Source organism: Myotis lucifugus, unplaced genomic scaffold (assembly GCF_000147115.1).
Source record: "Myotis lucifugus unplaced genomic scaffold, Myoluc2.0 scaffold_31, whole genome shotgun sequence".
Lineage (NCBI taxonomy): Eukaryota > Metazoa > Chordata > Mammalia > Chiroptera > Vespertilionidae > Myotis > Myotis lucifugus.
In genome coordinates this window covers 2,619,473-2,633,324 of record NW_005871079.1, presented here as the reverse complement: position 1 = coordinate 2,633,324, position 13,852 = coordinate 2,619,473, and the positions used below count along the sequence as shown (strand labels likewise).

General features: G+C 35.7%; 1 protein-coding gene across 1 annotated transcript in view; it reads left to right on the top strand.

Annotated features, from left to right (window-relative positions):
• Positions 1–8,470, top strand: part of ALDH1A1 (aldehyde dehydrogenase 1 family member A1) — a 47,429-nt gene extending 38,959 nt beyond the window's left edge. The window contains exons 11-13 of the mRNA XM_006086809.3: positions 42–199; positions 2,741–2,815; positions 7,857–8,470. Coding sequence (XP_006086871.1) covers positions 42–199; positions 2,741–2,815; positions 7,857–7,929 — 306 coding nt within the window. The 3' untranslated portion in view covers positions 7,930–8,470. The remainder of the gene's footprint in view (positions 1–41; positions 200–2,740; positions 2,816–7,856) is intronic.
• The last annotated feature ends 5,382 nt before the right edge of the window (positions 8,471–13,852 follow it).

The following is a 13,852-nucleotide window of genomic DNA, read 5'->3' as shown; positions in this document are numbered from 1 at the left end:
CCTATTACTTTGATTTATTTCATCCATTTCTTATGGTGTAGATATTTGGACCAGTGCAGCAAATCATGAAGTTTAAATCTTTAGATGATGTGATCAAGAGAGCAAACAATACTTCCTATGGCTTATCAGCAGGAATCTTTACCAAAGACCTTGATAAAGCCATAACAGTCTCCTCTGCTCTGCAGGCCGGAACAGTGTGGTAAGTCAGACCTATAAATACTGGCTTTTCAATGATAACTACATGAATAGGTTACTTTATCCTTTTCATTTGGAATCGCATGGCCTGCTGGAAAACAGTTGTTACCAAAAACAAAACACACTCACACACCCTCTACGATTTTGGAAGGATATTTTCTTTAACTCCTTCCAGCCTCCTGAAATTGCTTGCCCCAAGTATGGATGCTAGGCACTGCACTGCTTTCTTTATATTCATTATCTTGTTTTACATTACAGCTGCTTAAGTATGTTAAATTTAACAGTGGAAAAAACAAAAGCTTAGCAAGATCACACAATGAATGACAGCTGAAACTCACTTATTTCAAACTCTACAGCAGTGGTTCTCTACCTTGGCTGTACATTAGAGTCGCCTGAGGAGCATTCAACATACATACACTGATTTGTGGTGAGGAGAGTTTGCATTAAACCTACTGATTATATCGCTCTCTGTGACTGAGTCTGGGCAAAGCTCTTTTATTTAAGGAGTACTTTTCAAAGATGTCATGATTCTCATGTGTAACCGGGATAGAGGACCACTGCTCAAAAGCCTGATTCTTTCTATAATGCGGTGCTGTCTTTCAGAGACTCTTAATAAAATTAAATCATCAGTATGGCTGGTGACTAATGTAGAATTATCCCATGATACATTTATTAACTTGCTCACATGCAATAGCAATGATGAATTTTATTATCTCCATTTACTAAAGACTTCCTATGTATCAAGCACCATATAAAGTACAATTCTATACATCATCTTACACCTTGAAACAACCCTGTTAAATATAACCATGCCCTTTTTGAGAAGCTAGATAACTTTCCCACTGTTCCTCAGGTTCTGAGGGCCAAAACCAGAGTGTGTGGGCATAGCACCTCCCATTATAACAAGAAGGAATCTTAAAGAGAGAATCCATTGGCAAGGCTGATCACTTTGAACTTACATTTTCTCTAACTCAGTATTCCTCGGTTCTCTGTTTACTAGCACTAACATAGTTTCATTTCCAGTGCTTTTAAAAAAAGACAGGTTTCAGGTTTTTGACTTTTGGAATCACACAATGTTATATGCCTGTCTGATTGGGAAGCTTATTATGACATCATTCCACCCAGTGGCGTGGGAATCCCCAGTCAGAAATTTCTTTACTATTAAAACAGAGGCGACTAGATTCTTATTACTGTATATCTGAAAACACAATGATGTTCTGGCATTGTCCCAGAAATAGTCACTGCATGGTGTTTTCCAGATAATTACTGAATTCCAGAGTTTTGGGGATTTTACTCATAATTTCAAATTAATGATTCAATTTTGCAGTTGAAAGAATAATTAAACAAAGCTGAGACAAGTTGTCTTTTGAAAGTGTAAGTTTATTTAAAGAACTATCTTCCAGGAAGAAAGGCTGGATAAGAACACTGTGGTTCATCGAAAATATGGAACTCTGGAAAATGGATAGCAAATGCTGTAACTGAGAAAATGTCTAAGTATTATCTCAGGATCAATTAATAACCAAACTCTCCCAAGCATAATATAATTTATCTATAAGTCACACTGTTTTTTACCTATCATAATGGCATAAAGAGAGGAAAAGTGTTTTAAAAGAACGTGTTCCTCCTTTAAATAATACTGTTTTCCTCTTATGTTTAATGAGAGTCATGTCGATAATTAAATTTTACTGTTCACTTTGACCGCCAGGAAATTCAAAGCTAAACAATTTGTTCATGTCCTGCATAACTACATTCCCCCTTTTCTTGATCTTTTATCGTAATTTTTTCTTTAGTTCTAATCACTCATGTTTTTGTAATTATATTTGTTCAGAAATATGGCAAGGAGTAAACAGTTAATAATGAAATCCAACTCCTGCCAAAGCCTCAGTTTAAGCAGTTACTGAACCAATTAATGAAAAAAGTGAACTGAGTAACATGATACATATTGTCATTGCAAAAGAAAATTGACTCTAGCCTGTTAAGCACATAACTCACGAGAATTATAAGCTAATTGAGTGTCAGCAGTAACCCAGCCAACAAACTCCAGTCTCTAGCAAGCCTTTGTCCTAAGGCATACAAGCTATTCTAATTCAAACTACAACTTCTGAGGAACATATGTCCTACCCAAATGGCTATCCACATGCTGAGTTGTACCCTTATATTTGTTTCTAGGTTGTATATATACATATACCAGCGATTTTCAACCAGTGTGCCACAGGAATTTTTAAAACATGCAATAACTAACTATTTAGCCTGGGGCACTTACCTCTTTTCCCTTAGATTGTAAAAAAAAAAAAATGACAACAGCCAACACAACAACCATCCAGTGTGAGTGAATTATACCTGTGTGTTTTGGTGTGCCATAGAATTTTAATAATTTATGTATGCCATGAGATGAAAATTGCTGATTTATACTTATTGCAATGAATATGTTATATTGAAATTAATGGAATTCTTAAAGAACTCGCTGAATTTCTAAAATTCCAGATTTAGGGGTTATTTCATTGGTTCATGATGATCTATAATATACTTTTTGCTTTCTTTCCAGGGTGAATTGCTATAGCATGGTGTCTGCCCAGTGTCCCTTTGGTGGATTCAAGATGTCTGGAAATGGACGAGAACTGTAAGAATAACCTTCTATTAAGATAAATACTTATCTTGATAAAAATAGTTGTCACTCTCAGGGAATTAGTCCATAGTCACTACTTAAATTAAAACTTGCCTCTGTTCTTACTGCCAAATAGCTTTTTAAATGCTGGGTTTACCCAGTGAGTACAAAAAGGTAATGGCAGAAGGGAAATATAACTTAGGTCCCCTGTAAATAGTAGGAGTTTACTAACTTTGGTTATTGAAAACTTTCCCAGAAAGAAGCTAGAAACTACAAATTGGTGATTGTAAGAAGTGTGCAAAAATAAGAACACTATAATTATTTGAAAATATCTCTTAAGTAGATTAGGTGCCTTTATCTAAAAAAATTTTCAGCCCAGCCGGTGTAGCCCAGTGGTTGAATGTCAACCCATGCACCAAGAGGTCACAGGTTCGATTCCTGGTCAGGGCACGTGCCTCCGTTGCAGGCTCAATCCCCAGTAGGGGGCCTGCAAGAGGCAGCAGACCAATGTTTCTATCTCTCCCTCACCTTTCTTCCCCTTCTAAAAATATGTTTTTTAAATTTTTTTTCAATATTGAACTTAATGTGGACTCCAAAATTTTAAATTACCTGAATGAGTTTTTCTTGATACTAAAATTTAAATGAAAAGGAAATTTGAATAAAGATTTTGTTCTTTTCTTAATCCTCACCCGAGGAGTAAGGATATTTTACCCATTGGATTTTGTTTTGTTTTTTTATAAAGAGAGTGGGAGGGAGAGAAAGAAGAAACATGGATGTGAGAGAGATGTATTGGTTGGTTGCCTCCCACACTCACCCTGTGTAGGGCCAGGAATTGAACTTGCAACCCAGGTACATGCCCTAGGCCAGAAATCGAACCAGTGACCCTACAGTGCGCAGGCTGATGCTCTAACCACTTAGCAACATGGGCAAAGGAAAACATGTTTTATAGTCATGATTAAATTGAGAATATATATAAAAATGCATTTAGAAACCTTCAATGGCTTTTTAAACAACATATAGACTTTTTAAATGTACACATAGAAAATAATGGCAATATGTTTGCTTAATTTTGTTCAAGCAATTTAACCACTTCATTCTTAAAACTTTTTTATATTTAGCAATAAATTTTAAAAGTCTTCAAGATAAAAGACATATCATATACAAACCTTATGGAATCAAATATAGTAAAGCTGCCCATTTTATAAATAACAAGTAAAAGTGAGTCTCAGTTTCTAAAGGTCATGAATGCATGTACTTTGTCATTTAAATAAGTCAACAAAATTACAAATAACCAACTATCTTTGGAGAGCTGGTGAAAGAAGGAAATGATAAAATTATTCACCTTCTTCTCAATATACATTAATTAAGTACTTGTATGTATATAAGGACCAGGGAGTCCAAGAAACATGATACCATGTCCCATCCTTCATGTAATTATGGTGGCAAGAGGAATGTGTAATAAGATATATAGTGCAAAATAGCCTACATATGCTATAAAATGAATTGTATTAGATTGGGAGTCCATACCTAAGGGAGGTAAAGCAGTAAAGTGCAGAGCACAGTATTATTGAAGGACAGAACATTGAGAGTATAACATTTCTGGCATCTAACACAACTTTAATCTGTCCAAGGACAGAATTTGTGGTGGGATAGGAGTGGGAGAAGAAAATAGGTCTGTGAGCTCCTTTACATGTTTAAGATTCTATGGTTGTAACTAGTAGAAATTCAGTAGATAAAAACTTAATGGTAGTTGATAGAATAAGAGAAGATCTCAGAAAAGATAAGACTTGATCTAGGGGATTAAACACGTGTAGAAACTCAGTAAGTGGAGAAAAGGCAGTTCCGAACAGAATGTTACATGTGGCATGTTGAGGGGCTAGTGTTGGTTGGCTGGTGGGGATTTATGGAGTTGGGAAGAATGAGTCCGGAGTTAAATAGGATATGAATTAAGAAGTTTTGAATTCAAGAGAATTTGATTCCATCTTATTAGTGGGGCAGTGAAAAGCTGTGGACATCTTTAGAATGCTGTTGAGGAGGTAGAGAGTGGCAAAAGGTCAACCCGTAAAAAAGTGCATGGCATAGTACAGGAAACATAATTAGAGATTAACCAACTTACATTTGAATTCCAACTCCACTGTTTGCTAGCCTTGAAGCCTGCTCCAAGTTGTACAACTTTTGAGCCTCTGTTTTCTCCTGTTTAATATGGAGATGTTAACATTCCTGTTAAGATGAGTGTGAGAGTAAAATGACCTGTCCCACTGCATGTTCATGCCCTAGCATTGATACTCTCACAAAGTGGGGACTCAGCAAATGGAGCCTGCCTTCCCTACCTCTTTTTCTTTATAATATCCATTATTAGCGAGTCTCTTGGAAAAACTAATTACTTTGTACAAAAAGCTATAGCAAAGGTTAGATTATTCTGAAGGACATGTCAATTTTGTTTAATACAATTTGGTCAAGCCATAAGGAAATTGAGAAAGAAAGGGATGAAAAAACAGGAACCAACCCTCCGTAATTTCCTGAAAATCTGGAATGTTGGCATAGATAATTTTCTTCTTTAAAATACAAAGGAAAAAGTTTTATGGTAAATACTACTTCAAAAATTCTAGCTGAGGATGCTGCCATTAATGTCCACCTGAAACCAAATTTGGCAACCTTAATAAACAAGCCATTTTCTACAAGATGATCAAAGAGAATTATTGAAGCGATCACTTCAAACAACTCCCAAGAGTTCAATTATAATTTATCCTCAACGATTGAAAGGCAGAATTCATCAGTTGGGAACAGAGTCCTCACAGACCTAAAACTAGTGGTATGTAGACCCCCATGTGTCAGTGATGCTGAGTGCCCGAACCTTCATTGGACTCTAGGTCATGGTGCTGGCACTGGAATTCATTAAATGACAGAAATTCCCCTCCTTGTGTAATTGCACGCATTGTTACTTAGGTTAACCTAAGTTGAGAGTTAACTGCCATTCAAATTTGATTGGCTCTCAGCACCTCACAAGAGATGTCTTTCCTCCTGTCCCTTTTGGAAAAGGGGAGCATGAGAATTTTATAAACTACTGAGCTTATAGAGAGAGCTCACATGAATTTTGTTTTGCTTGATTATATTTGCTAAGTCAGCTCAGCAAACATTTCCTCCTTACTTCATTAGTATCTGGCTCATTTCTGGGTCCAGATTGAAAAACAGATGCAGCTTGGGACTAGAACAGTGGTTCTCAACCTTGACTGCACATTAGAATCACCTGGGAATCTTGTTAAAATCCTGATTTCTGGGCCTCATTAGTAACAAAGAAACAGAATTTCCGGAGGATGAGGCCCAGAAATCAGGATTTTAACAAGATTCCCATGTGATTCTAAAGTGCAGCCAAGGTTGAGAACCCCTGGACTAGAGTGTAGGTCCTGGAGGAGAAACATGGGTATCACCTGAAAGTCTATTGGAAATGCAGAGTCTCAGGCCTCTCTCCAGACCTACTGAAACAGACCGGCATTCAGTCAGGTCCCAGGTTATTGGTATATTGAAGCTTTCAGAAGCACAGAACTAGCTACCCACTGACGAGTAAGATTAAGTAAAGAGGTGTTTTTATGTTATGTCATAGACATATATATGCATAGATATATTAAGGAGCAGGAGTTACTTCAACCTGAGTATGACAATAACCACAATACTATCCTGACAGTTTTGAGTGTCCTGTAACCCAAAATACAATGGAAAGTCTATTGGCAAAAATCATAGATTAATTTCTCTAACTTTGTGCGATAAAATACTATCCTTTAATGGGTTTCAGACAACTGAGGCTAAACCCTTTAATTACTTTGAAGAGCATGCTCACTGAAGCTTTTAGAAGGCATTTTCTGAAGCTTAATGGCCCAAGAAAATAATCAGTGTAAGAGGATTAGGTTACCCAGGAGAAAAAGATGCCTTCTACATACCTGCCTACATTGCTAGAAGGGAGGGGTAGAAAAGATCAAGATCTTTTTCCTCTGTACGCCTACATGTGCATTATGATATGATTTTAAGAGTACTTGTAAGTGCATGTAATTTAATGCTCTGATCAAAACAATACAGAGAATAACTTAGCCTAATCTTTTTAGTCATCTATTTAACAAAGGACATATCATAGTTTTGAAAACTGATAAAAGGTCTTGATAAACCTGATAACATACCAGGTCCCAATTGATTGACTCAGGTTAATTCCTGATCATTTGGGTTGTATTTAAGAGAAAAAGAAAAAAGAAAAAAAAAAAAACATGAGAGAGGCTAGATGACTTGAAAAATCCAGCAACCACAAAAAGTCCAAAAGGTCTGAATTTAGGCCAATGAACCCTCTCCCCTTCGTAAAAACAAAATAGATAAACAAAAAAGAAAAACCTATAACAATAGGTCAAAATAAAAAAATATCTGACCTATTAAGAATCAAAAGATATCATTAAAACTACAGCCAGAAAATACTTTGTTTTAAGCCCTCTCTAATAGAGCATGTTAGAATGAAGATGGAATCATGGTCATTTTTAACCCCCTTATCTGGGCCAATCACATGAATTTACTAATCTTTCTGTACTATTCAAATGGATTATACAGGGTGAGGCAAAAGTAGGTTTACAGTTGTGAGTACATGAAACAGTTTAGTATTTATTATTTTCCATACAAACAACTGAAAACCCACTTCTGTCCCACCACCCTGTATATTACTATATCTCCTCTTGTGCTGTGTCTTATTTATTTTAACCTAACCTAGAATTTGTGTGTATGTGTGTGGTGAGCTCTTTTATGGTTAAGTAGAACAATGTCAAAAATTGACAATTTCTGTGAAAATCAACTGAGTATGCATGCTCATTAAAAATGCAAAAAAAAATTGTTTGAAAGTTTCCCCTCAAGGAGATTTATGTAAGACCAGATATCTTATGGTTGGCTAGCTGCTATTTGAAATGCTTCTGTACACAGAAAATATCTTCCATTTTTCCCAGCCAGATAAGCAGGAACCAAATCATGGACTGTTGCATTTTGTAGTGCTGTGCTAAATTCTCTGGGTTTTTTCCCCCACTCTCTCTAGGGGAGAATACGGTCTCCATGAATACACAGAGGTTAAGACAGTCACAATGAAAATTTCTCAGAAGAACTCATAAAGAAACTCATGGAAAGTCAGAAGAATCCTCAATGGCTAAGCATCTCATGCTGTCACTAATATATTATGGTGGGTTTTAAATACAAAAATGTTTTCTTGACTTTTTTTTTAAAAAAAACATAAGCTGATCATATTAGCATTGATACTACACATAGAATACTTACGTGTAGCTTATCCTGAATCATTTGCCTTCTGGTATGTGACCTCCAAGTCCTATCTGTAATAAAAAGGATGGATTTAGATGAAAGAGCTCTCTAGCTCCATAATAGTCATGTGCTTTTCTTTGTAGCTACTTGTCCAGGATAATCATTGTATAGAAGAGGACCAGTTGTCACTTAGCTTCTTCCCATTAACAGCCCCTTGAAGTACTTAACAAGCCTGTTAACTGTAGGGTAGATGTACTCCATTCCATTTAGTTGTGAAGTCCTTAGATTTTGTTGAAATGTTTCCAACAATGTCATGTCTTCTTCTCAAATGAAGTAATCCCTGAAATACTTAGTTGTAATCTAATCACAGAGCTTAATAAAAACAACCTTGCATGATTCTGGTTAAGTTTGAATTTTTTTAAGTTGAAGTCTTGGTTATGGTGACTTATTCTCCCTGTCGCTCTAAATCAGTGTTAATTTGAGCATAAAGATGCATTTAAAAATAAAAGTCTAGTCTACTTAATCTCAAATGGATAAACATTTTATTTTCCAGAGGAATTGTTGAAATTAATAGCAAACTTTGCGATAGATGGTCCCCATCCTTCAGCAAGCATTTATTGAGTTCCTACAAAGTTATGGGATTAAAACATATAGAATTCTGTGTTAGGTGTTATAGAAAACAGGTGAATAGTGGATGGAATAGTGGATGGTCCATGATCTCAATTTAGTGGAGAACAAAAATACTATCAAAAAGAAAGGAGAGGAGGGAGGGAGAAAGGAAAAGGAAAGAAAGAAATGAATGGAGCTTATAATGGAAATGAGAATTCTAAGAACCATAAGAGTGCTGTAACGTGCCAAAGGGGTAGCCATGACCTCTAACTGCAGGTATTGAGTCTGGCCTCATGAAGAAAATTTGACTGGATATGAACCTTAATTGATGATTGATTTGTAGTGAAAAAGGGGGAAAGAGGTTCCACAACACAGTCTCTCAAGACAGGTTCCATTAGAAAAAGTTTTTGAAAAATTCTATAAACATAATATCCCCTCTAATAGTTTCAAATTGAACATTGTCATATTCCAGGTTCTGAAAAGCCTTAAAAAACTAATACATTTTTCACCCAAATTTATTTAACCAGAGAACTTGCCTTTACCCTACCCTCATTTAATACCAATTAACACTAAGAAACCCATGCTGGAAGATGCTGTTCTATGCAACAAGTGTTCTGTGTGTTCTGAGGAGATATCTGGGGATCAAGGGGGAGCAGCTGAAATAACATCCTCTGTATAAAACTGGACCATACTTACATATTTATTCTCTCATATAAAGAGCTTCTGCATATGCTCCCATGTAAGAAACAAAAGCAGTTAATTTTTGGTGTATTACTGTGCATATTCTAAAATATTCTTGGTTCAACAGCTTAAAACTCAAGCCTAGTAATCTTCAGGATAACATTACATAAATAATTAAGTTTATCATTTTAACATTAATAGGTACTTCAGGGACACTATTATTAGGACATTATAATAGCTGCCTCAGTAGAGTGCACCAATGTGTGAATGAATAAAATTCATGAGCTTCCAGTCCTAAAACAATTTCAACTTTTAATACAAAATTTCTCAAAATTGTGTGGACCTATAAGATTTGCAATCTTGACTATCTTGTAAATTTTGGGACATAATTACCATTTTGAAAACTGGAGGAATCAGAGTCTTAGGGAGACCTGAAAGATCTTCGGACATTGAGAGGGGAAAATATCCAAATACAGAGGATGGTTATGTTTTCTGAATACCAGACAGTGTCTACATTTTTAAAAGATCTGTTTAAAACCATGCATAAATTAATAGGCAGACAAGTTAATATTGTAATGGCATCACACCAGAACCTTTTTTTAAATGTATAACAAAGAGGGCTGAACACAGAATAAGACAAAAGCCAGAAGCAAGTTTAAATATTTGAAAAGTTAACCTTCGCTGTATAAATAAGACATTACAGGATTAAACAGAAAATATCTGTTTTATATTGGCTCATTCTGAGCCTGCAGACATTATTTGTATTCCTTTTTTCCCCAATTTATAAAGCCACACTAGCAATAATTCTTAAAACCTTAAAAAAGATAAAAAGTATCTTATTAGTCCATGTGCTACAGAAAATAAAAAAATATATGTTGTCCTCAATACCCACATGGTAAAAAGCATTTTTTATTTTCAGGAATATCAGACTGTCACAGAACTTGGAGTAATTGTTTATTAAGAGGCAATCAGCCCAGCCACGTGGCTCAGTGGTTGAGCAACAACCCATGAACCAGGAGGTCAGGGCACATGTCCAGGTTGCAGGCTCAATCCCCAGAAGGGGCAGTGCAGGAGTCAGTCGATCAACTATTCTCTCTCATCATTGATGTTTCTCTCTCTCCCTCACCTTTCCTATCTCTGCAATCAATAAAAAATGTATTTTTTTAAAAAAGAGGCAATATCAGGACTTAGACATGGATTCTTAAGTGCCCAATGTCCTTTTTCCCTTCCTATGTTTTAGGATAAATGCTTCTAGATTTATTTTAAAACAGCCAAGGAGAAATAGGACATCAAAGAAATACAAAGTATTGCAAGGAAATATTATGAACAACTATATGCCCACAAATTGAACAATCAAGACAAAATGAACAAATTTCTAGAAACATAATCTTCAAAAACAGAATCAGGAAGAATGAGAAAATTTGAATAGACAGATTACAACTAATGAAATCGAAGCAGTAATAAAAAAAAATCCCAACAAACAAAAGACCAAAATCACATGGCTCACAGGAGAATTTTACCAAAAATTCAAAGAACTAACACCTATCCTTCTAAAACTATTCAAAAAAATTCAAGAGGGAAGACTCCCACGCTCATTTTATGAAGCCAGCATTATCCTAATCCCAAAACCAGATAAAGACACTATAAAGAAAGAACATTATAGGCCAATGTCCCTGATGAACATACCTGTAGATGCTAAAATCCTCAATATAATATTACCAAACCAGATACAGCAATATATTAAAAAGATCATACAACATGATCCAGTGGGATTTATTCTGAGGATGCAAGGTTGGTACAATCTTTGCAATCAATAAATGTGATATACCACATGAACAAAATAAAGAATAAAAAATTATATGAGCATTATCAATAGATACAGAAAAGCATTTGATAAAATCTAGCACCCATTTATGATAAAAAGTCTCAGCAAAGTGGCAATAGAGGGAACATACCTCAATATAATAAAGGCCATATATGACAAACACACAGCCAACATCATACTCAATGGACAAAAATTACAAGTGTTTCCCTTAAGATCAGGAACATTTTTCTCTTTCAGCATAGTACTGGAAGTCCTAGCCACAGGGATCAGGCAAGAAGAAAAAGTAAAAGGCATCCAAATGGGAGAGGAAGTAAAACTGTCATTGTTTGCAGAGGACATGTTACTGTATATAGACAACCCTAAAGATTCCACCACAAAAACACTACTAGAACTGATAAATGAATTTGGCAATGTAGCAGGATACAAAATTAACACCCAGAAATGGATGACATTTCTCTACACCAATAATGAACTATCAGAAAGGAACTAAGAAAACAATCCCATTTACAATCGCATCAAAAAAATAAAGTACCATCCTGGCTGGTGTTGTTCAGTGATTAGAGCATCGGCCCACACATCGAAGGGTCATGGGTTTGATTTTTGGTCAAAGGCACGTACCTGGGTTGTGGGTTCAATCCCTGGCCCCGATCAGGGTGCATGCAGGAGGCAACCAGTCAATGTGATTCTTACATCAATATTTCTCTATCTATCTATCTATCTATCTATCTACCTACCTACCTACCTACCTATCCCCATCCCTCCTCCCCTTATAGTCTCTCTGAAAAGCAGGGGGGAGGGGAATAGCCTCAGGTGAGGATTAACAACAACAAATAAAATAAAATAAAATAAAATGCCTAGGAATTAAATTTAACCAGGGATGCAAAGACCTGTACTCAGAAAATTATAAGACACTGAAGAAAGAAATTGAAGATGCAAATATATGGAAGCATATACCGTGTTTATGAATAGGAAGAATTAACATTATTAAAATGTCCATACTACCCAAAGCACTCTATAGAATCAATGCAATTCCTATCAAGATACCAATGGCACATTTCACAGAAATAGAATATTCAAAATATTTATATAAAACCACAAAAGACCCCAAATAGCCACAGCAATCTTACAAAACAAGACCAAACTTGGAGAAATCACACTACCCAATTTCAAATTATACTACAAGGCCACAGTAATCAAAACAGCATGGTACTAGCCTAAAAACACTCATATAGATCAATGGAACAAAAATTAACAACTTTATGGTCAACTAATATTTGGCAAAGGAGGCAAGAGCATACAATGGGGTAAAGATAGTTGATTCAACAAACGGTGTTGGGAAAGTTGGACAGATATGTGCAAAAAAATGAAACCAGATGTTAGACTCAACACTATAAAAATCCTAGAAGAAAACATAGGCAGTAAAATCTCAACATTCCTAGTAGTGCTGTTTTTCCTGATATATCTCCTCGGGCAAGGGAAACGAGAAAAAATAAACAAATGGGACTACATTGAAGTAAAATGTTTTTGCACAGCAAAGGAAACCATCAACAAAATGAAACAACAACCCACTAAATGGGAGAACATATTCACCAATGATACAGCTGATAAGGTGTTAATACCCAAAATTATGAACTATGTACAGATGATGCATTATTGAATTGTACACCTTAAATCTATAAAATTTTATTAACCAATGTCACCCCAATAAATTCAATAAAAAATTTTTTTTTCAAAAATTAAGGAGAAATGGATATGATAGCTAAATTCTGTGCATACCAAAATTCAGTGCCTGCCAGGAGGGCATGGAAGCCTACTCTTGTGACATGCTGGGCCTGTGCTATTCAGGAAGATGTCATCCTGAATGAAGGCACAAATGTGGGCGCTTAGCTCCCTCATCACTCTGACCTTCGGTACACATGGCATCTCTCTCTCTGAAGACAAAGCTACAGAATTCTTGGTGGAGACAAGATTGCTCTAGATCAGTGGTTCTCAACCTTCCTAATGCCGCGACCCTTTAATACAGTTCCTCATGCTGTGGTGACCCCCAATTTCATTGTTACAAATTGAACATAATTAAAGCATAGTGATTAATCACAAAAGCAATATATAATTATATATGTGTTTTCCGATGGTCTTAGGCGACCCCTGTGAAAGGGTCGTTTGACCCACAAAGGGGTTGCGACCCACAGGTTGAGAACTGTTGCTCTAGATCATGTCTCCACACTGGCCCTTAAATTCCAGATAGTTAATTGTTTACCCCAGGGAAAAATAGCCACATCCATAAACATTAGGATAATTCCAAATCTCTGGAAAGTCAACTTCATTGCCCAGTAAAATATCTATGCCAAAGTTATAGTAATGTTTTCTGCACATTTACTTTAGTGCCAAGTGGCAATTAGTTTCATAAGCATTTAGTTTTTTAAAGAAATGAACATCTGAGGTTTTTAGAAATGTTCAGAGAAACCATGCTATTCTATGAACATAATGCTATCCTGAAGTGATTTCTAGAGAATTTTAGGATTTCAGTTCGTTGACTTTTTGTCAAGTCTGTGTTTAAATGTTCCTCAGGCCTAGAAAAATATGCTAAATATGAAAATACACAGTTTGTTTAGTTTGTTAACTGATCTTTTAAAACTTTTTATTTTAAATTAATTTCAAAAATT